Source organism: Chrysemys picta, chromosome 23 (assembly GCF_011386835.1).
Source record: "Chrysemys picta bellii isolate R12L10 chromosome 23, ASM1138683v2, whole genome shotgun sequence".
In the NCBI taxonomy this organism is placed as follows: domain Eukaryota; kingdom Metazoa; phylum Chordata; order Testudines; family Emydidae; genus Chrysemys; species Chrysemys picta.
The window spans coordinates 7644606-7667614 of record NC_088813.1 but is presented as its reverse complement, the minus strand read 5'-3'; the positions used below and the strand labels follow the sequence as shown (position 1 = coordinate 7667614).

The 23009-nt window shown below is 54.8% G+C and overlaps 1 protein-coding gene across 1 annotated transcript in view; it reads left to right on the top strand.

The window, feature by feature from the left end:
- The first annotated feature begins 1165 nt into the window (after nt 1–1165).
- PTPRU (protein tyrosine phosphatase receptor type U) overlaps nt 1166–23009 on the top strand; it is a 282850-nt gene continuing 261006 nt past the window's right edge. The window contains exon 1 of the mRNA XM_065576905.1: nt 1166–1372. Within this exon, the coding sequence (XP_065432977.1) occupies nt 1300–1372 (73 nt within the window). The 5' untranslated portion in view covers nt 1166–1299. The remainder of the gene's footprint in view (nt 1373–23009) is intronic.

Below are 23009 nucleotides of genomic sequence, written 5' to 3'. Positions count from 1 at the left end.
TGTGGCGTCCAGGGCGCTGCTCACGTGGGGCCTTGGCGGGAGTGCAGAGCTCCTCGGAGGTAGGCTGCAGTAATCTGACCCAGGGAAGCGGGCACTAGATGAGACGCTGGGTAAGGCGAGTTCTCTTCCAGGTTTTGCCCCTGACCTGCTGTGTGACCTTAACAGGTGTCTAGTTTCCTCTCAGTCTGACCCAGTTAGACTGTAAGTACTGGGGGCAGGGAGAGTCCGTTGCTATGGGTATATGCACCACTTGGCAGGCGGGGCTGAGCTGGGCCCTCTGCGGGCTGTTGTAATACAGTAAACCGGCAGGCCAATGATATGAGTGTAGTAGTTACCGACTGATTGCCATCCATATACCTATGTCTACGCCCGCCCCATGGAAGTGAGTCCCTGTAGGCCTTCTCACACCAGAGTACAGATGGAGGAGCTCTGTACCGAAAGCTCCCATCCCCGCCAGGGCAGGACATACCTCCCGGGTACGGCACGTAGCCCCTAACTCTCGATCTTAGCCCAACCCGAACGTGCCAGTTTCCTGCGTTTTGCCGGCTGTCTGCACCAAAGGATGGGAATTCCCACCGCCAGCCCGCCTGCCTGGGTCTGCCCACAAGACCCGAGGTGGGGATACAAACCGGAAGGTGGTGGTAGTGGGGTGTTTGCTAAAGCTGCCGGGCCTGGGGATGTTAGACGGATTGCGGTTACACGGCAGAGTGGCTGGATGCTCTAGGGCAACGGTTTTCAGCCTGTGGACCCCGCGGGGGCTACCGACTCTGTCTAAAGAATCGGAAGCATCTGAAGAAGTGGTTTTTTTTGTTTTTTTTTACCCATGAAAGCTTATGCCCAAATAAATCGGTTAGTCTTTAAGGTGCCACCGGACGCCTCGTTGTTTTTGTGGCTACAGGCGAACAGGGCGACCCCCTGATACTAGACTCTGTCCAAGATGCCCCAAGGGATCCGCATCTCCCTTCGAAACCTTTTAGGGGTCCGCAAATGGAAAAAAAAAAACCCACACCGGGCTAGGGCTGGCAAAGCCCAGGTGCAGCCCCGGCTCTCCTCCGGCTGTCTTTGCTTTTTTCCTCCAGCAGAAGGCACCCTCTGCCTTTGCTATCCTGCCCCTTTCCCTCGCTCCAGCCTGACGTCAGCTGGGCGCTGGGCTGGAGGTTTCAGCCCCGCTCCGGCTGCTGCTAGTTCGGCTGGAATTGAGGCATGAGGAGCCTCGCCCGGCCGCTTCCCTCCGCCTGCCTGAGAGCCCGGGAGCCAGCGGGGGCCGGGGCCGGACTGTCCCCGTGTAGCTAATGCACCATGCACCGCGCTCGGGCTTTGATCTTCCTTTTAACCTTCCAGATCTGCGCTCTGGAGACCGAGACGCCGACAGGTCAGAATTCAGCCCCGTCCCTTCCCCTGCCCTGCCCGGGGTCTCTCCCTAGGGGAGCTGCCTTTCCCTTTTCTCTTTCCTGCGCAACTTGTTTATCTTTCTCCCCCCACTCGTTCCTGCGAACTTGTGCCGGAGGGAAGCGGCGGATGGAAATTGACTTGCTTGCCTTGCAATTGACCAGGGGCTTGGGCTTGGGCTGGGCGTGGGGCTCAGGGAAGTTTGTTGTTGCAGCCCGCAGGGCTGCTGAAATATTAACCCGCCGAGTAATGATGCCGAGGAGACACTCCAGTGAGCGGGTTTTAACTTCTCGTCCTCCCCCAGGCGAGCCCCGCGTTTCAGGTAGCGGGAGTTCCCCGGGCATGGCTGGTGGGTCAGGGCGCTGGCAGGTCTCGGAGATCTGCTTTCTTGCCTCTGGGCGACGGGCTTGCCTTTTTTAGTTTTGAAAGGAAGAGCAACCCGAAAGCATGGCTCCCCTCCTGCCTGGGCGGGTAGCTGATGGAGCCGGGCATCTGCAGGGTTGTGCGTAGCTTGCACGGGAATGCTCCGGTGCTCACCGGCCAACTTGCAAACCCAGACGCGAAAGTGTTTCGCGTGAGAAGTGGGTTTTCTCCCCCGCTCCTCTCCCTCTGTTTTTAATTATTTACCTTCCCAGCGCCCCCCAGGATCTGCCTTTGCCCGACCGACTCCTAGCGCTGTTATGAGGGCTGCGTGGGGGGGAAGTTGTCCGGTGTCTTTATTGCAGCGGATTTCAGCCGCTCTCGGGAGCTGGGGGCAGGGGGTTCCCGCTGGCTGTATCCTAGCGGGAGAGCCGGGAGCTTGGCTGCTTACAAACGCCAGACTGCAGTTCCCAGCAGCGGGATCACTAGCCGGGCAACTTCCCCCCTTCCTGAGCCTCCATCGCTGTTGGCCGCGAGAGACACACAATGCCAGACTTCTTTTTTTTTTTAAAGTAACCTTGATCAGGAAGACATAGATGCACTTTGAACCCCGGCTCTGAGAGCAGAGCCACCTCTGAGTTGGGAAGCTCAAGTCTGCAAACTTATGTGGCGATGGCAGGGTTTGTGTTTGCAGCATGCACTCTGCTGAGCTGTGAGCAGCCTGCCTGTGTTTTCCGAGACATGCTCAACAGAGATCCCGGTCCTCTCCTCCCTCCCCTCACTAGCAGGAAGAAACTGGAAAAAATTGAAAGGCCTTTAGCAAAGAAAAGGCACTGAGTGACGGTGTTCGAGTACTGCGCTCTTCTTTTAAATTGCTCCTCACTGTAGTGTCTGGGCTGTCAAAATTAACACTCAGTTCTCCACCTGATTTATATTAATAATAATAATCAAATGCTCATCCTGCAAAACAAGTTAATTTACGCTGTTTATTTGAGGTGCTACATTTTTACTGCCGTTTCTCCTGCTGGAAAACTACCCCGAGGTTTTGAGTTGAGGATCCGGTGAAGGTGGGACAGAGGGATAAACTGGTTGCAGCCAGAAAGCAATTTTCTCTCGGATAGGAGAGTCTCCCCCACATCTTTCTTTCATTGTTGCATTTATTTAGGAGATTTATAAACCCCTCCCTTATCCACACCTGAGCTGGCTGGTTTCCTTTGTGTGACTCATGTACAGCCTTCGCTGTTTGGGGAACCCTGCTAGCTTTTGCTAATGAAGAGATAAGGCTGGGGTGTGCAGCCTGCTAGAGGCCAAATGCAGGCGTGATAATGCATGTTGCACATATAATTGTTCTCAGGGCATCAAGCGATGAGGGGGAAACAAAGTCTCTTAGATCCTGGCTGCATTTCATTACCCATTGCAACAGGGCGACAGTTATTCCATTTGGAAGGCAGAGCTCTGAAATGTTGTTGACGATGCCAGCTGTATCCTCATCTCCGGCTGTGTCAGTCGAACGAAAGAGCAGGCAAGGTTTTCAATAGAGGTGTGCATTCTGCAGGCAGGTTTATTCTAGAGCAAGCGAATGATCTTCAACTTTACCTCTGATCCCTGCTAGCTGCAAGGCGAGGTTTGAGGCTGGCGGGGGGGTCTTACAGGTTTTCTGAGTCTCTCTGCTCTGCTCGTGCCCGGTCTCTTTTTACGTCCCCACCGTTAAGGTGCATGTAGGGGGCTGTGGTAGTGCTTGCATAACAAACCTTATTTCTCAGGCAGTTAATAAATGTGCTGTTAAAAGAAGGAAGAGAGATTCTCAGGGCTGAAGCTTCCTGGACAAAGACTCAGCCCAGAGGCAGGCTGTTTAGAAGAGATGAGTTCAATGGAAGTGGGTGTATATACAGTGCGCACACACGCATTGTATTTTATTGGCTCCCAATTTTGGATGTTTCTGTAACCCCTGAGGATCCTTGTTTTTCCGTCTGAGATTTTGCTGATCCTTAGTTCACATCCTGTGGCTTCAGACGCATCTGGCTGGTTTTGGTCACTCTCTGACCTTATGTGTGTGTACTTTTTCCCCGGTCAAAACGGTGGGTTTATTAACGCCGTTCCTGTGCACTATTTTGAGGGACCGTTGGGCTAGGGTTGGAAGAGGGAATGATGTGAGGTGGGTTTTGGAACAGACAGGATCTCTTGCCCGTGGCAGATCCTTCTGGGAAAGACAGTGGGTGTTTTTTGTTTGTTTGTCAATAGATAAGGAAATTAAATACAAAAAACTCAGTGACCCCTCCCCCCCATATTCTGCTGAGTCGTAGAAATTCGATGGAGAGGACCATTCAGCTCCATGCCTGGCAAGGGCAAGTTTGCTTCTTATCGTGTGTTCCTCCTGTCTTGTTTTAAACATCCCTAGATTGGGACTCCCACCGCTCTCCTTCGAGGCCAGTCCACAATGTAGGAGGAGTTGCTGTCAGGATGTTTTCCTTCTCTTATGTTTAAATTCTCCCTTTCTTAATTCATCCCAGTGCTCTTGCATCTACACCCTGTGAACTACCCGAAATAATCCCTCTCCTCCTTGTGTTTACACCCTTCAGATAGCTGTCGGTTTGTTATAACGTCCCTCCAAACCCAACCCACGGGTGGTACTTTAGAGGGGATGTACTGGCTACGTGTGGCAGCAATGCACGGACATTGGGTAGGTAGGGGATGCAGCACTCAACAGGTTAAAGAATGTGTAGGTGGCACCGAAATGCACAAAATCGGGGGAAGCTGAGGCGGATGCTGTATCGGCAGCCCACACCATTGGGCTGATGGCAGCGGAGTTGCTGGGTGCGAACACCCGCTCGGAATGCAGTGATGGTTAAAATGCTGCAGTGATCCCATTGTCAGCGGGAGTGTTTTGGGTGGTTACTGTGAAAGACCTGTGTGTGTTTATACAAGGGCTGGCTCCGTTTGCATCCAAGTTCCAGCTGCATGTATTGCTCTGAGTATCTTGGCCATTACCATTACCAGTCCTTCCTCTTTTCCCACAGCACAACCAGGAAATATAACTTTAGTTGAATCACAGGGCTGTTTTTTTAACCTAAAAGGGGGCAGGGGGAAGGCTTGCCAAATTCTAATCGTTCTCAGAGCAAACGGATTGGAGCATAAACATGCCAGCTGATGGGATTTTAGCAGGGAGGGGGGCTCCAGCCAGAGAAAAGCTTGTGCTGCACAATTTGGATCTCGTGTGTGTTTGGCTTTTTAGGGCTCTGCTTTGGCCCTGTACAGAGAAGCCCGAAGTCATCCAGATCCTGCAACCATTGCCACATTCAGCTCCTCCGGGGGCCACCCTCTTGGACCTGATGGCAGGTTCGGGGCCTGGATTTGGGTCTGGGATCGGGTTAGGATTTGGATCCACCCTTGCTCCCTGTCGTGTTCGAGGGGGTTAGGAATAGGGCTTGTAGTTGAGGCTCATCCCTGCAGAACAGAATGGTCAGATGCGTCCTCGCAATGTAACCTGGGCACTGATTTGTCAGTTTTCTCTCCCCTTTCCCTGCTGTGTGTCTTCCTGGAGGCCTAAGCCGGGAGGGGAGTGGCCTTTGGGCAATTTGAGCCGGTTCTAATGCCTCCCGCAGGCTTCGGAACAAAAACTCTCTCCTAAAGGACTCTGCTGTTACATTTTTATATACAATGTGCTTGATAGTTTGTCTTTATTGGGATCTAATTAGAAAGAGTTTTACCAAAGAAGCATTTCCCCCTCCCCTTGGGCCACATTAAAATCAAGAGAAGCTGCTGTCTTGGAAATATGTCCTTGGCCCCTGCTGGCATGGGAGCGTAAACTCAACCTGTGAGGAAAGTGACCTACCCAAGGAGGAATAAACAAAACGGAGAGTTGTGTGTGTGTGTGTGTGTGTGTGGAGGGGGGGGGGGGGAAATTTCACAACAGTTCAGACACGGCTTCGGCTTTCTTGGGAAACGTTTGTGGGCGTGGAGCGCCGGTTTGGCTTGAACATTAATAGGGTCAGTGAACTTTTCCAGATGTCGCCAGAACGGTGGGTGCTGTAATTAGGAGGCCCGGAGAGATTTCATGTATTAATAATGATCTTCCCAAACGGAGACTCGACGTGGCTTTCTGCACAGCCCTGTTTTACGAGGATTATTTTTAAGGCCGTCAGTCAAGTGAGCACAGAGTGCCAAGGTTCCTGGACGGAAGGAGCTGAAGCTGCTAGTCCGGTGGCAGCTCTGTGGCTTTTGCCACAAGACAGGAGCCCTCCTGCTCCCCCCACCTTGCCGGGGATCAGAGCTCCACAAAGCATCTGAAGGTGGCTGGAGACATTCCAAGCCCAGTAATTTGCTGCTCCTGGATTGTAATTGAAATCTAACTCTTAATTAGTGAGCAATCAGAGTTTTTCAGAGGCTCTCCAGACACTTTATAGGCACTGTGGGCCTGATCCACACCCCGTTGCCATTAAAGGAAAGGCTCGTATTGATTCTGAATGGGCTCCGTGTCGGGTCCTGATGCCAGAGGCATCGTGGCCTAATGGTTTAATAAAGCAGCAGTGGGAGTCCAAAGAGCTTGGACTGTCTCTTGGGGTGACAGAATGTCACTTTGGCCCAGATCCTTAAAAGTATTTAGGCACCTAAATCCCAATAGGAGTGTCAAAATACCTTTGAGGATCTGGACCTTTACCACTCTGTGCCTCAGTTTCCCCATCTTTAAGTCTGGGATCTTCACCCATATCCCACGGGCGCTGTGAGCTCAGTTAACTAATGTTTGCAAAACACTTTGAAGGGAGTTGATGGGGCTATAGAAGAGCAAAATGTTGCATGGTCTTGCTGCATGGATGGCTGAGGCAGGTTTTGATTTACCCTAATTTTACAGATGGGGAAACTGAGGCACAGAGCGGGAATGCCCAGATGCACAAAGAAATTTCGGCACCTAGGTCCCATTGATTCCCATGGGAGTTAGGTGCATAAATACCTTTGGGAATCTGGGCTGAAGTGACTTGCTCAAGGCCTCACAAAGTGAGTCAGTGGTAGAGGTGGGAATGGGACTCAGGCATCCTGGCCCGGAGCTATTAGACCACTCTGCCAAACAGCCAACACCCTATCTGACGTGCCGTGTTCGCCTTTAAAGGCAAAGGAACCTGCATGTGGTCCACACACTGGTTAATGTATTTCACCGGTGGCCACTGGCCATAAAATGATGACCTGTAATACTGGAGAGCATTACTGGGGCTGATGGATCACTGAACCGTGAAGTAGCCGGGACTCCCAGCAGCCGTCACCTTGCTCTCTAACAAATCATCAGGGGGTGGAAAGGAACATGTCCAGCTTTTGCCGAGGCACCTGTTGCAAAGAGAGCCATGCTGTGGCTGAGAAGGGGGGAGGGAAATACCACTGTGGGCTCGTGATTGGGGTAACTGGCCTGTTAATCCTGGTGGGCATTCAGGGCTGCTCTCTGGCTTTCTGCCAGAATCCACTGGTGAGTGTGGGAGAGCTAGGGAGCTGTCTGCATTTACTGCTGCTCCGAAGGCTTGATTTTGAGAGGGGCTGAGCATTTCCCACTCACTGCAGGGCTGGGCACCTCCCAGGGTGATTATTAATTATTAGTAGCACCTACAGGCCTTACATGAGGATCAGGACCACACTGCACTCGGCCCTGTACACACACACACACACACACACACACACACACACACACACACACACACACACACACACACACACACACACACACACACACACACTCTGAGAGTCCCTTTCCTGAAGCGCTTACAATCTAAATAGGCGAGACAGACCAAGGAGGGAGAAACTGAGGCACAGAATGTTGAAGTGACTTGCCAAAGGTCACCCAGCAGGTCGGTGGCAGAGCTGGGCACAGACCCTGGGTCTTTTGATTCTCAGTGCGGTGCTCTACCCACTGGACCATGCTACCCCTCCCCCGCAAAGGCATGAAAGACTGGGTCTGTCCTGCAGCGTCTGGGGGCAGGGAACAGCAAAGCCCAATTAATGCAACTGGATTGCCTTTCCTCTGTGCAGTGTCTCTTCCTCCCACTGTTTCAGGCACTGTTTCAGCGCTCCAGTGTGTGTACACAGATTTATTTTGCCAGTTTACTAAACTCCAATAATCACATCTATAATCCACCGCAGCCTGTAATGGGCTCATAAAAGGATAATAATGGGGGATTTGTAACCTTACCATTGTTCACAGCGAGACCACGTCAGCTCAACACAGGAGGTAGAAAAGGGTTTTTATTATGGACTCTTTGGGGAGTGTAACGTGCGTGTGTGTACACGCTTCAAATGAAACTGTCCAACGCCCGGAGGAGGGCAGATCTGCATATGGCCAGAAGCAGGAAATGCATCTGAATCTGGTTTGGTGAAGTGCTGTGTAAATGGATGGTGCTGTTTATGTGCTGGGAAACGGAGAGGAAATACGGTGAGCCTAGATTATTTCGGACTGGAAAAAGATAAAGGCAAGACACATAGTGCTCCAAGCTAGATGCTAGGGCCTGAGGGGGCTATTCCTGCCTCCCATGTACCCCTGACTAGTCACTTCCCGCTCTGTGCCTCAGTTTCCCAATCTGTACAATGAAACGAATGGCACTTGCCAGCCTCTGCCAAGTGCTTTCTACGGATGCCGAGCTGCCGTGAAGGTGCAGCCGGACCATTCTGATCTTGGTTACGCTGGTGTAAATCCCCAGGAGCTTCATTGATGTTAGAGGAGTTACTTGGGGCATAGGCACCGACCCTTGGGTGCTCCGGGGCTCAAGCACCCCTGGAAAAAAAAATAGTGGGTGCTCAGCACCCACCGGCCACAGGGGTTTGGCAGTGCCACTGATCAGCTGTTGGGTGGGCGGGAGGGGGTGGAGTGGGGGCAGGGCCTCGGGGCGGAGCGGGAGTGGGGCACCCCTGGGGAAAAATCAACATCAGCGCCTATGCTTCTGGGATTTACCCCACTGTAAAAGAGAGCAGAATCTGGCCCATAATGTGCCTTATTCCCCTGCTCACTCCCTCAAAATCCTCCTGTGACGTTGAAGGCTTATGAAGCCCCCTTGGGGGATGCATTGCTTTTCTTAAGTTCCCTTGGCTTCCTGCCCCCCAGGGCTCAGCTCCTTGGCTGGCCAGATTGGGATCCGTCCTGCTGCTGCCTGTATAGATGGAGCCGTTCCCCTGTTGGTGTCAAGCTGGTTCTCACCCCGTGCATTTGGGGCTGGTAAAATTCCAGTCAGCGGCCGAGCAGTGGGGTCTTGGAACACGCGACGCTTGGCCGGCGGAAAAATAGCTGTCTGGAGCCAGCGCTTGACTCTGTTGTTAGCAGTTTTCTTGGCAGGCTCAGCCGGCCGCCCGGATGCGACAAGAGCCGTCCCAAAGAGGAGGGGGGCAGATGGAACCAGTTACAGCCGTAAATTCCTCCATTAGCCGAGGCCTAGAACCTGCCTTTAGTTAAGGGATGGTGAAAGGTGGCGGGAGCTGCTGCTGCAGTGTTCTTCCCGCAGCCTGAGGGCTTCTGCCGGGAAGGGTTATCCTGCTCGCTGAGCATGCGGCACTGCCGTATGGGAGCCCTGGATTTGATTACTGGTCCCAGCTTGAGTGCTGCTGGGTGGGAGCACCTCTTTTCTCCCCCCTCCGGGCCTCACAGTGTGTATCTTGTGTTTTTTGTCAGACTCCTGGAATCCTCTTGCAGCACCCTGGCAAAGCAGACTGGAGTTGTTCATTACCCCATTTTACAAGTGAGGGAAACTGAGGCACAGAGGCCTCACTTGGGATTGGAGTGAATCTGTGGCAGAGCCAGGAATAGAACCCAGGAGACCGAGGTCCTCAGTCTGTCCTCTATAAACACTAGAAGACTGTACTCCTTCCCCAGAGCTGGGAACAGAACCCAGGAGTCCTGACTCCCATTCCCCCAGCTCCAACCCAGAGAGGACGCGTCCTCCTTCCCTTCAGAGCACATTGTAATTCTTGCTATTCATTAAAATTTTACAGTGACTAAACTGTCTACATATATTTGTATTGTGTTTAGCACAGCCAGTGCCCATGGAGAGATCTTCGCAAGGGGATTGTAAAGCTGGGGAGATTAACTTTTGAATTCAAAGGGGCTCTCCAGTGAGCCCCTCCGGTCTGCTAAGGAGCATTGTTCATTGACTCGAAAGGGCAGTGGTGGCTGTGATGGGGGTTTAAGGAGGAAGGAAACTGGTTCGAGTGTAGCTTAGAATCAAAACTAGCCAGGTAGAAGGCTTTAAACCTGCCTTGGGTTTTGGGAAGGCATTGGATTGCTCCTCTCCTTTCTTTGGCGATTGGAGCAGCAGAGACATAGTTAACAGTGTGGACCTTTTAAATTGGCATCATTATGTTTCAGAGTCAACGCTCCACTGCGACGAATGGGAGCATGTTCCACCCCTCTCGGAGCTATTGTCTGAGGCGGTCTGCAGGCCCGGGCAGATGCCGCTGCAGCGCGTTACCTCCGGCTCACATCTGGAAAAACACCTGTGCAGCCTTAAGGGGCAGAGACGTATGTTTTCTTTAAATGAATGCTTAGCTGCAGGAGTGCAAGGAGGCAGCCTGTAGGAGGAATGTACTGGATCGCCGAACCACTGCAAACTGGCCTCTGACTCAGCCCCTGAATTAGGGAACCGCTAGAGGCAATTGCACCTCTGGTCAGCCAGTTTGGGTGCCTGCTATCCAACCCTCTGCTCAGGGTGAGGGAGAACATGCCCTTATGGAGGGCTGCAATAGAGCCACCCATTTGCTTTTCCGTTCCCTAGCAGGTGGGTCGGCGGTGAGGGCAGGAATGGAAGCCTGAAACGAAGCCTTAATTCAGCCATTTAGACACGGTGGGCTGGTTCCTGGTCTTGGCTGCGTCCGTGTGATTGCAGAGTCCTCCCGTCAGTTTCAGGAGGGTTCCTCTGGATTTTCACAGGCTGGAACGAGATCCGAATCTGCCTCTTGGCTAGCGGCTGCCGGGCAGGATCGGCGAGCTCCAGATTGTTTGCAGAGAACGGCCCACGCTGCAGTGGCAGTGGGACCGTGGAGGCAGCAGGTGTCCTATGCAGGGTTATAATTGCATGGCGCTTTCCCCCTCCCCCGGTTGTGCTCTGGTTCGTATAAAAACATAAACCCAACCAAAGGCTGCAAATCTCTCATTCTCCTGAATAGCTTTGATGGATCCCCTGAAACTTCATTGATCGCCAAATAAGAAATACAGTGGTTGTTAACGTGTCCCTCCTCCCTGCGCTCCCCGTGTTTTGCATTCCCAGCCCGGGTGCTCTTTTGACAGCTGAATTGTTTGTACTCTAACCGTCTCCAGGCACACGGTAATGCAGCGAGCCTGTCAGCTACCGGAGTTGCACAATACACTCCTGGCATAATTACCCCGAAGCCGTTCACACTTGGATTTGACTGCATTAGCCGCAATTAGCAAATACAATATTTTGGTTTGTAGCTTTCATTGACAAATGGATCTCCTCCCTCCCCCCACCCCCAATCCTTCCTGTGCATTGTCCTCTGCTTTTATTGGTCTGCGTATGTCGCCTGCTGGCTGCCCCTGAGCATGTAGGAGCGGTTCCTGGAATCATTCTGCAGTGTGTGGGACGTGTTGCCTAGCGGTTAGAGGTTGGGAGGTAGGGACTGGGATTTCCTGGGTCCTATGCCCAGTTCTGATACTGGGCAGTTGAGATAACACAAATATCTCTCTTCCCAGCTCTGAGTGAGTGTTGTTTCCTCTGGTCGTCAGGAGGACTGGGAACTAGGGGTCAGGTTCTTTTCCCGAGTCTGCCACTGTCCCATTGTGTAACCTTTGGCAAGTCACTTCAACTCTCTGGGCCTCTTTCCCCTCCCACCCGCGTGTAGACAGAAAGCTCTTCAGGGCAGGGGCTGCAGTGGGGCCCCTATCTTGGCTGAAGCCTCTAGGCACTATTGTGATAGAACAATACGGGATAATTTGTATCCAGCCGGTGTTTGCGTGTGTTCTAGGCGGGTGCCCCTGGCTCTGAGCCGCTCCACATCAGCTGCTGCTGTTGCAGTCTAATCACTCCCTTTGCCCGTGTCTCCCTCGCTGCTTGCGTGTATCAGTCCTTGACTCGGGTGCGTGTGTTTGAGGATCAGGCCCTTGCTGTGGGGCCTGTAGGAAAGGACCAGTCTGGCAGCTGCCGCTTGAGTCTTCCGGTCCCTTCGACAGCGCTAGCGTTGTTTGGAGGACGCGGCCCAGAGTGCAAGGGTTACCGTGGCCTCCGTCCTGACCCCCCAAGCCAGCTGGGCTCCACCGCGTCTCCGCGGGCCCCCTCGCTGTGCTGGGGCGGCTCCATTGTCTGGGCTAAGTGAGTGGGAAACGCCCAGCGAACACGTTCCCTTTGTCAGGCCCGGCTCTGGGATTGGGGTCAGGGGTCAGAAAGAGTCTGGTTGGCTCTTACCCGCCCCCAACGCGCCTTCCCAACCGTCACCCGCAGCGTCTTCATCAGAGTGCCAGAGCGTGAAAGCTGAGCCCCAAGCAAGCCCCAGCAAGGACCGCTCAGGAGACGAGAGATGGGGCTGGATCGGGACCTTCCCCAAGTACGGCTCCAGATCCCGAGCTGGCCGCCCAGTCTCTACCTAGAGCGTTTGGGGTGGGCACCGGGCTAGCAACCCTCTGGCGCTGGGGACAGATCCCAGCTCTGGGTTATTTAGGGGTCGCTGTGCCTTCAGATGCAGGGCCAAAGTCAGCAACTTCTGTGCTCTGTCTCCAGGGCTGGAGACGACAGGACCCAGATTGGGCCCCCTGGCTTTGTAAATCCTAAATTCAAAGCTCTCTCTCCCCTGCCCCCCAGGCCTGTGAGGCTGGCAAACCCCTAGCCAGCATTCTCCGCTGCCATGTCCCCCAGCCATGGTGCAAGGCCAGCACTGCCTGTCTCCGTGATGTGCCTGAAAATGACAACAAGCAGCTATAAAGTCTTGAGTGAGTCCAGCACGGGGCAGGACCTGTCGCTTTCTGTCCCTGCAAAAGGGAGGTGTGTTTACTACGAGAGATCAATCACGATGTGATGTTCTAGTGGAGACAAGGCGCCGGGTGGGCTGTGGCTAGCCAAGATCAAACCCTTCCCAGTAGTTCTAACTAGTTACCTCCAGGTGAAAACGACTTGGGCCCCCCTCTGGTCGGACTCTACAGCACGCTAGTGATCTCGGTGTACGAACATGCAAAGACGTAGCCGTGAGTCCGTGCAGCGCCCAGGGCATTCTCTCTTAGGGCTTTCCCTGTTACTGTGATCCGGACAATAAGGAAACAGGCTTAGGTTTGGAGACCTGGGCCCGCTTTGCACCCAGCCCGTCACCAAGATGCTCGCCTGTCCTGTAGGGAGCGCTCTCCCCTAGATCCCAGAGCGAGGCTGTGCAGCAAGGAGGTGTTTTCACACTCCCTAAAACCCCACTTGGGTTCGGGTCTTTAACCGGGTCTCACTCATTGTGATCCGCCCTGCAGTTAGTCACTGTTCTCTGCCTGGCTGGAGAAGGCTAACACCGCCAGGGCTGCCGCTCGCCCTGGGAAGCTGCCAGGCATGTAAAATGTTCATGTGCGCTGTATTTTCTGAACAGCCTGGTTCAGGCTCCATTTCTTCACCTGGTTTCTGTGGTAAGGGGGGGGGGGGGCTGTTATTTTTTTTCCTTTTAAATGGCTTTAAAAGCTCTGCATGTTCTGCTCTTCTCATGCTGGCCGCAGGGTCATCTCCTTGCCCGGCAGCTCTCCGGATCAGGGGTCTGGGGCTGGCCACGGGCCGAACGTGTCAGTGTAGGGTGGGATCTGGGAGCTCTTCCACATGATTGATTGGGGCTGCCAACATCCCCTGTCTGACTGCCTCCCCTAACATCTCCTGCCTTGGGTCTACCTCCTGTGGGCCCCCTCCTCCCTCCGGTGTATCCCACCCTTCCCTCTGCCAGGAAGATGCTGGGGGTGCATTGGGTCGTGTCGTCACTTTCCGACTGGGGGGCAGGATCGCCCGGGTTGGCCGTGGCTGTTTGTCCAGGGGCTGCCAGGTTCTTCCACTACGGACATGCTGTGGCCTTCTGATTCTTCCCTCTGCCTGGGTTTGAGCTAGTTTGGGTTCAGTCTCCCCGTCCCCCCCCAACTTCTCCAAAGCTTCCGTTAGCTTCCTCCCTTCCACTCTCTTCCTTGCTGTTGATCCCAGCTCCGGCGCTGTGGCCCGAGAGGGCATCGTGTGGAAGGCAGATTGAACTGGCCTCCCCCTGTCCTACTGGGACTGTCCCTAGACACCACAGATCCAGATCCCAGCCCTGCTGGCATTCAGGGGTGTTTGGTTTGCCCAGTGTAAAGAGAGAGGCTGTTGGTTCGCACTGTTCCTTTCTTGTCGGGGGGTGTTTAGGTTGGGGCAGATTCTCTGGTCACCTCCTGGCCTGCAGGGATATCTTTTTCCATGGCTTGATCTTGCTGCCCTACCTGCCATGGACGCTGATGGGTCTCTCGCCTGAGGAAGGGCAGCAGATTCTGGGCCTCGGAGCATCCCGCGGAAGCCCGGGAGTGCCCCATTGCATTGGAGACTAATCCTGGAGACCGGGGTAGCTGTTGCCAGGTGTTGTCCCCCAGGCCTCGACCTCTGCTCGTCTCCTGGCAGCCGAAGCGTCACTAATGCCCATGGATTGGGATCCTGTAGCGTTTTCCTCTTGACTGCCTTTTGAGCCTGCAGGGGGAGCTTTCCTCGCAAACAAGCCCTCGTCCCGGAGGGCCAGGTACTTAAAATCGGAAGCGACCGAACATAATGCCCAAAGGCCAGGCCCGGCTCAGCAGGGGTGGTTCCTGCTTGGGGCTTGCTGCAAACCAGCCTGAAGGCTTTCTGGGTCGGATCCGGTGTCCCCAAACTGGAGGGCTCTGCTCCCGAACTCAGAGGATGCTGCCCTAAAGGCTGGGGCATGTTGATGGGCAGACTGGGCTCGGAGGGGGGAGAAAGGAGTTTGGATCGGTTCCCCCAGTGGTACCCGAGTCAGCAGTTTGCAGTTTTAACAGGGAGAGCAGCAGAGCTGCGTGGGGCAGAGGTTAACTGGGGTCCGGAGCCGGAGGTTGTAGATCTAACTCATTACCAGGCCTGTGGTCCTAAGGGCAGGGCTGTGGGATGACGCACTGAGGTTTCCTTGCTGATTTCAGTGCCCAGCAACGGTGCTGCTTTGATGGTCCTGGAGACCCAAGTCTTCTCTCCTCTGGAGTTCACCATCGCCCTAGGGCCCCTAGCAACGAGCAAGCTGACCGCAGGGCTGGGCTGTGCGTTCAGAAGCGCTGGGCACCCAGGATGCTATTTGGAGTCTTGGGGACCTGTAAAGTCAGGCCCTATAGCTATATATGGCCCCCCATCAGTGGAGTACATGTGGACCTCCCAGATGCTAATTCACGTCTCACAGCCCCCGCGAGATAGGGAAGGGTTAATAGTCTCAGCAGATGGGGTGCAGAGGTACAGGCACGCAGCGAGTCTGTGGTGGAAGCAGGAATTGAACCTAGATCTCCTGGGTCCCAGTCCGGTGCCTGACCCTGCTGCTGCCTGTGGGGTTAAGAGTCCACCAGGTTGCCCTGCCAGTGTTTCTCAAGGAGTATCCTGGACAGTCCCCACTGGGGGACAGAAGCGGTGTTGGATCTGCCCCTCTCTCTGGAGAGTTGGTTGGGGTGGTGATAGTCCTGCTAGCTGGGAACTGGGCTGAGACCCACCAACCTCGCTGCACCTATGCTAACAGCCAGGACAAGAAGAGATCTGGTTTTTATTGCTACTCTGGACTGAATGACGGAGAAAGACCTGTGTAGAACTGGAGCGGACGGGCTGCCTAGCCCTGTCCGTTCCCGGGATGCTGGGCTGAGAACCTCATCTGTTTATATGTGCCACTGTCCGTGAGATATGTACTGCCACCCAGGCGATCTTATAAGGCAAACACCTGTCCTTTAATTAGCCCCAGTCCAGGGGGGTTGTGCTTAACTCTTTGAATGCTGGATTCTAAGGAGCCTCTGGATTTTTAGTCTCATGCCTCTAATTCCCCAGAAGGGCGCCATCTGGCCCTTGCTCTACCTGGTGTCAATGCAGCGTGCTGTGAGAGGGTTAAATGACGGCTGCCAAATGTGTAGTTTATGGGGTAACCTCTGCTTTGTAGGCGAAATACCAGATGGTTATGAAACCACCTCTGCAGAACCGGAGCAGTCCAGCTCTGCTGTCTGGCTGCTCGCCCTCCATAAATAGGCTTTTTAATAATCCATTATTAACACATGCTATAATTGTCTTATTAAATGCATCTGGGAACCTTTTAATTATCACTTGATTAAATGTCAGGTTCCAAACCTGCCTTTTTGATGGGCCCTGACATTTGCTTTGTAGCTCTGTGGTCAGTGTTTGAATTTGCTCCCGTGTTCTGAGTGGTGCTGCCGGTCTGGCCTTGTGGCCTCTCCAGTTTTCCCAGTCCTTGTTCGGTCTGGGTGCTCTCAGGAGTAGCCATCGCCATGGGATGGGAGCGCCTCACGAGCATTCGAGAGTTAACCCGCAACGTTATCCCCGTGTAACAGATGGGGAAACTGAGGCACGGTGGGAGTCATGGCTTGCCCAGGAACTTGGAGCGACTCAGTGGCAGGGTGGGCAACTGAGTCCCAGCCCGTTTCCACCGAGCCACTTCTAGCTGCTGATCAGAGTGATAGGTGCTGCCCGCCACTGACTCCTGCCGAGATTGCAGCAGCAGCAGCAACCTGTACTGGGACCCCGAAAGGAACGTGCCACCTGTTGGCAGGATTTTAATTTGAGGTGTGCTCAGGCACAGAGATAGCTAGGGGCAGCGAGGCTGGGGGCAGATGCCCAAGGCAGCATGGAGTCATGCTGTCATGCTGGGGGGGTAATCGTTCTGCTCCTCTCCTTGCGGGATTCCATTCCCCGGATTCCAGAAGGCACGCTGGGGCGTTCTACGCCGGCTTGTCCAAGCGCAGGGGTGTTTGCAGGGCTTTGCCATGGTCCAGCCCTTGCCATTAGGGGGAGCATTTGTGGCCTTCCTGGCAAGTACTTTATCCTTCCTTAGAAGGGGCTCAGGAAGAGACCTTCTCTAGAGGGTGAGGACAAAGCACCTTCAGTCATGTACAAACCTGGGGATGCCACTGATGTTGATGCGTCTAGTGACGGGCATTTCTGTGGCATGGTGCCTCATCATGGAGGTAATAGCATAAGGGTCTGTTCACCTCCAGGTCTCTGGTTCACATCCGGCCCATGTACTAACTGGTCCCCTCGTTGGCAGCCTTAAGGAACAAATGGGACATTAAGCAGGCAACTCATTCTTGACTCTGGAGGCGATCTCTCCAGGCCATGGCTTGGGTCTCATGTGGAGCTACTTGTTGTGTGGTAAATACAGGGCTCAACCCTCTATTGCTCTCCTTCCACCAGCGCGCAATTCGCAAAGGACTGTGAATTGCACCTTCTACTGGCTGTGTCCCTTATGGCAGGAGGTCGCCACATTGGCGGCCCTGGGAGCCCCATGCCGGAGGTTTTTACAAAACCAATTTCCATCTGGCTGCATATTCGTGCTTCCCAACCTGCTGCTGAATTTGGGACCCAAGGGAAACCAGCGGCACAGCCAGCTTAAAATGACTCGGGGATTAATTTCCTTTGCATACAGCTATTTCAGCGCCATGACGACTGGGGATAATAAAAGTAGGAGATCAACGCCCAGCTTGTGTGGGTTGGGAAGAGATTTGCGTCTCGACATAGTAATTAAGGACAGCTGGGATTTTCGGCAGGTCCGGCTTTTATATGCAGAATGAAGTCGACAGAAGCGCTACCCTGGTTAATATTTAAAACACTGTTTATAAAGCAGCTTCCCCTCCCTGGCACTAGGGAACGTGTCTTTCGCAGCCCGCACCCTTTGCAGGGCTCGAAATGGAGGGGGCGCGGCGTTGGTCCTTCCGTTAGCGAGTCGCGGAGCTGCTAAATTCTACTGCTGCCTCCTCCAGTCGGGGAAGTGGCATAGCACGGCCAGCACGGAGCTCTGCTGCAGCGGTTGCCGGATCAGACCAATGGTACGTCTGGCGCAGCCTCCTGCCTTTGCAGCCTGTGCCTCAGAGGAGAGCGTGCAGCCACGGTAATCTTCCTGCTTGTGCAATGCTGAATTGTCTCTGCAGACAGGTGCTGGTCGGTTCCTGCGTCTGGAGCATGGGGATCGATGACCCCTGTACTTTTTATTCTAACTCTGATCACGGCAGATGCTGTTCTTAGTTTGATCTTTGGTTTTGAAATGTACTAAGGTGTTTGCTGCCACCGTATCCTGTGGCAGTGAGTTCCCCAGGTGAGCCCGGAGAGAAGTATTTCCTTCTTAGATGATGTTGGCCGGAGTCGGCAGAGGCGGAAGCGACCCCCAGATCTGAAAGCCTTTGGACTCTCCTGAATCTCAGCTTTCCATATGAGCTGAGTGGCTCAGGGCTCCTTTTGCACTGTATCCAGGGCTGCTGTAGCTTGAAGGGCAAAAAGGCCAGGCTGTCGTCTCGGTCTTTGCGTCCATCAGGACATGCTCTCCTGGCACTTTCGGCCTATTTCCCATGGACTTGACGGGTTCCGATACTAGGGAAACAGGCAGACTTCGGAGCACTTCTCCCAACCAAATCACCGTCCCAGCGAGTTGTTATAATTGATTCACCAAAATGTGCTGCAACATCTGGAGAGCCCAGATCCTTTGTTTCCTGGGGAGGGGCGAGGTCACGGCACCGACGACTCGGTGCCCGGATCACTGATCACAGCGTGATTCGGGTGAGGGTTGGAATGGATTCGCCGTCAAGCCCGCTGGGGAGGGAAGGGAAGGGGAGGCGAGGCAGTGCCGTGGCGACGGCGCTGGATGGGGTGTGGGGTGGGATCCTGATTCGGTCTGGGGGGCTCCCGTGCTGGTAGATGGGCGGTGCAGCTGAATTACGGGATTAGTGCTGCAGGGACTCTGGGGACGGCACCTCTGAATCCAGCCCAGCAGAAGCGATTGGAAGCTGTTGTCGTCGATGGCCATTTGGTGATGTTGGGAAACGAATGTGGGTCTCGTTTGGTCCAGCTCGTAGCAGGGGAGGTGTCCACATCGCTGCTGGTGCGGGTCGGCGAAGGCCCAAAGACTGACTGGACCCTGCAGAGTGGCTGGCCTGCCTTCTCCATGTCCAGGCAGAGCCGTGATGATGCTGGAGAAAGCTTGCTCCGGGGCTACCGCACCCGCTCTGGGGGTACATGGGGGACTCTCTCTTGGGCTCTCTCTCATACACACTCCTCGTTTGCAGACTGTGTGGAAGGTGCAGCAAGTGTCTGTGATGTAATGGACTGAGTGAGTGCATCTGCGTGGACTGGTTGGTCTGTGCCTGACTTGCTTTCCTTCAACGGGTGCTGCTTCTCCAAAGCTCAGGGCGTAAAGAGAGACCTGTGGATCCGTGGAAAGCAGTGCTAGATCCTGCCACAACCTACAGGGAAATGCGGCAAACAGGGACGTAAGCAGCGTGTGGATCCCAGGGTGCTTGGAGAATGGGACCTGAGCTCCCCTGTAATCCACGCGGGGGGAAATAGGGTGTGGGTTAAACTGAACTAATGAGACTCCGAGGGACACTTTAATTGTGTTGTTCCTTTTTCTCCAGCAATAGTCAGGACTCTTGGGTTCCGTCCTCTCCTTTGACTTGCCCCCCCCCCCCGTGACCGAGTCTCACAGTTGGTCTGTGCATCCGTTTTCCCCACCTGCCAAGAGCCTCCGGGAGCCTGTGCAGAGCTGCGGTGTGTCCTGCCAGGGCAGTCAGTGTGCGCTGGGGCTTCCCCGCTTTGCTGCTGCCCTAGAGCTTCCGTCTGGAGAAGGAGTCGAGACAGACGGCCCTGGGCATGGGTGGGTTTCGGTCGCCCGCAGCGCAGGCAGTGGCAGGGCAAGCGTCCCTCCCTGTGCCCCTCGGTGCCTTTGTTCACTTGCTCCTGCTTTCCACTAGGGAGCGGGATCAGAATCCGGCCTGAGGCAATGACGCCCCACCAGGGTCATCTGCAGGGACTGAACCTGGGCCCTCTGCTGCCTGAGCTAGAGATCCTGGCAGCTGCTGATCCATGCAGGGGCAAAACCATCTCTGGCCGATGAGCGACGCCAGCCTCTGGAGGGATGAGGAGGTCTGTCTCTCTGACCCAATCAACCCCTTAATGTCGCCCACTTGCAGTAATTCCCTGCTCCTGGGAATTGATCTCTTCTTCAATGGGGGGATGTAATCCCATGTGATACGCCTTCAAAAGGGACCCCCTGGAACCCGTCTGGGTGGCTAGTTCCCTAGGAGCTATTGCACTCCCCTGCCCCTGTTTTTAGGGGGGTGCAAGGAGGGGCTTGTGGCTGGGGTTTGGGAGAGCTGAGCTCCCTTCCTGCCTCTGCCTGGCCTCCCTGGGGCAGTGGCTGGATTTCCTGGTGTTTCCCCATCTGCAAGGCGGCAGATCGTAGAAAATCAGGGTTGGAAGGGACCTCAGGAGGTCATCTAGTCCAACCCCCTGCTCAAAGCAGGACCAATCCCCAGACAGATTTTTGCCCCAGATCCCTAAATGGCCCCCTCAAGGACTGAACTCACAACCCTGGGTTTAGCAGGTCAATGCTCAAACCACTGAGCTATCCCTCCCTCCCCGATGTCCCCATTCCCCTGCTCCTTGTCTGCTGGAGCAGGACCGTGTCTCGTGCACGAGGCAGCGTTGCTGGCTCTAGAAGAACAGGATTTTGGCTTCTTGCTGCTCCAGCCCTGCCTGGGGGAACCCCCCCACCTGACTGTTGGCCTTCCCCACTGCCCCGCTTGCTGGGGGAGAGCAGCTGCTTGGAGTCAGGGCAGAAGGCAGGCAGAGCTCGCCCTCTCCCCCAGGTAGAGGATGTGGGAGAGGGAGTAGGGGACCCCAGTGTATGAGGGGGTGGTGAAGAGCCCCTGGAGCTACAGGAGGTGCTGATGTGTGTGGGGGGCACAGAATGATTTAATTGGGATATTGCAGGGGTTGGGGAGAGGCTGGCAGCGAAAGGGGCAGAATCCCCATGCTGGGTGCGTTTGGGAGAGGTGGCAGCCCTGCCCCGGGACGGCAGTGGGAATTCAGCAATCCACAGGCAGCCCACAGCCCCCAGTATAGCCTTTGCCCTGCTCTGTGCCTCAGTTTCCCCACCCAGCCTTTGAATGTCTTGCCTATTTTGATTACAAGCTGCTCAAGGCGGGGACTCTCACTGTGTGTACGTACAGCGCCCGGCGCGGCAGGGCCAGGATCTCAGCTGAGGCCTCCGGGCTTATTAAACAATAAGCAGCCATGAGGCGGAGCCGAGCCAGGTTAGTGGCCACGTGTAACGAGAACAAAAGGGACTGTGGGAAGGTTGCGGTTCCCTTTTTAGTCCCCTGGCCTTGGCTGCCTCCTGCATGTGCTACATCATTCCCGTGCTGTGTTCCCGAGGCGGCGCCTTTGAGTTAGTTACTGAAAAGTTTGGCATTTAAAATGAAAGAGCAAAATACCCTGCCGTTTGAGCCTGCCACCAAGCCACGTGCGCCCCCTCGCCGCTTCGTGTGCTGCTGACGGGAGGCACGGGCAGGGGGAGCCATTAGACTCACAGACGCTTCGATGGGAGCGGTCTTTAAAGTCCGCTGCACAGTGGGAGTCTCGGCTGTGGCCTTTGTGAGTCCGGCTTTAACACTGAGTGGCACCTTCAATTATAGGGAGAGAGGAGCGGAGCGGCTCTTGGCCGAGGAGGTGGGGTCACCGGATGCTGTGATGACTGGCAGGTGTCTGCCTGCCTTGGATTGGAACTGGGGCAGCCCACCTGCTGTGTTAACAGGGCCTCTGTGTGCCAGCAGGATTTTTGTCCTTGTTAGAATTGGCCGGGGCAGCTATTGCTGGAGGTGTGTGTGTGTGTGTGTGTGTGTGTGTGTGTGTGTGTGTGTGTGTGTGTGTGTGTGTGTGTGGTTTTATCTTTCAGTGCTGAACAATCGACTTTTGTTTCCTATGGGCAGAAAGTCGTTGATCTTCCTGTTTCCAGGTAGTAGTAATGTCTGGTGCCACTCCACATTTGCCAAGCAGGGCAAGAGAGAAATGCTGCTTCCGGTAGCAAAGCCGGGGGCGGTTTACAATAAAAGCAGCAATCGTTCTTTGTCCATCTCTAGCGCCTCCCGACTGGGGCACTCAAAGCGTCCTACAAACATTGAACTGCTGCTGCTTCAGCCCCTGTGATTTCCCGTTGAGGCAGGTCAGTATTGTTAGCCCCATTTGACACATGGGGAAACTGAGGCACGGGGGGGGGGAGTGGAAACAAGCTCAGCACAACCAGGGAAAAAAGCCTGGAGTCCATTGCCCAAAGTCATACAGCTAGCTGACAGCAGAACTGGGAATAGATCTCGGGAGTCCAGGCTCTCGGTCCATGGCTCTAACCACTGACCTGCACTCCCTCCTGACAGGGGAGATAATGTTCCAGAGGAGAGGAGCTCTCCACTCATGAAGGGGTGTGTTTGTGTGTGTGTGGTCACTTTAACAGGAAAGGATAAATCTATCTCCCCCCACACCCACACCTCCCCTTCCCTCCTGGCTGGAGTGATGAGTCGCGGTTGTTGCCCCCTGGGCTCGTTGTCACGGGATTGCGCTCTGCGGAGGCCTGGCTGCGTTCTGTGGGATGCCATGCATGTCAGTGTGGTGTGAGGCGTTGGGCAGCATGTCTGTGGGTAACGCAGGCCAAACAAGCCTTTGCAGTCGCTGGACCCAGGCCTCGCGGTCTGGCAGGAGAGCAGGGAGCGGGGAAAAAATCCCCCGTTCTGTTCCCCTGGTGTACAATGTCTGCGCTGCTCCCTCAGCGGAGAAGAGAGCACCTGCGTTTGTGACCTGAGCCGAGCCTGCCTGGCCTCTCCTGGCCCCAGCCCAGGACATGGCTGCCTTCGAGGGCTCTGAGGGGGCGCCGGGACGCGGGGAGCTCACCCTGTGGCACATCTGGAAGAAATATGGCAAAACGCCGCTTGTCTAAATAGGTGGTTTCCTGCCCTTCTGGGCACGTGCGTTTAAAAAGACGAGGCAGTGTGTCAAATAAGGCATTGAAACCGGAGCCGGAGGAGGCCCCTCTGCAGCTGCTGCCCCACAATATGTTCCTACAGGCGTTGCCTGGGGCTGTAGGAAGTGTCCCAAGGGATGGCTCTGGTTCCCAGGGTAATCGATCGCCCAGGCAAGGGGCCAGCTTCTGAGCATTGGGAGCCTGCTGTACTGCGGGGCCCCCAGTAGAGGGAGCTGGGGAGCCTGGGACCCCCTGCTGCACCGGGGCAGATCTGTGTGCGTGGGCAGGGGGAGCCACGGAGCCAGGCTATAACCTGCCTACTTGAGGTG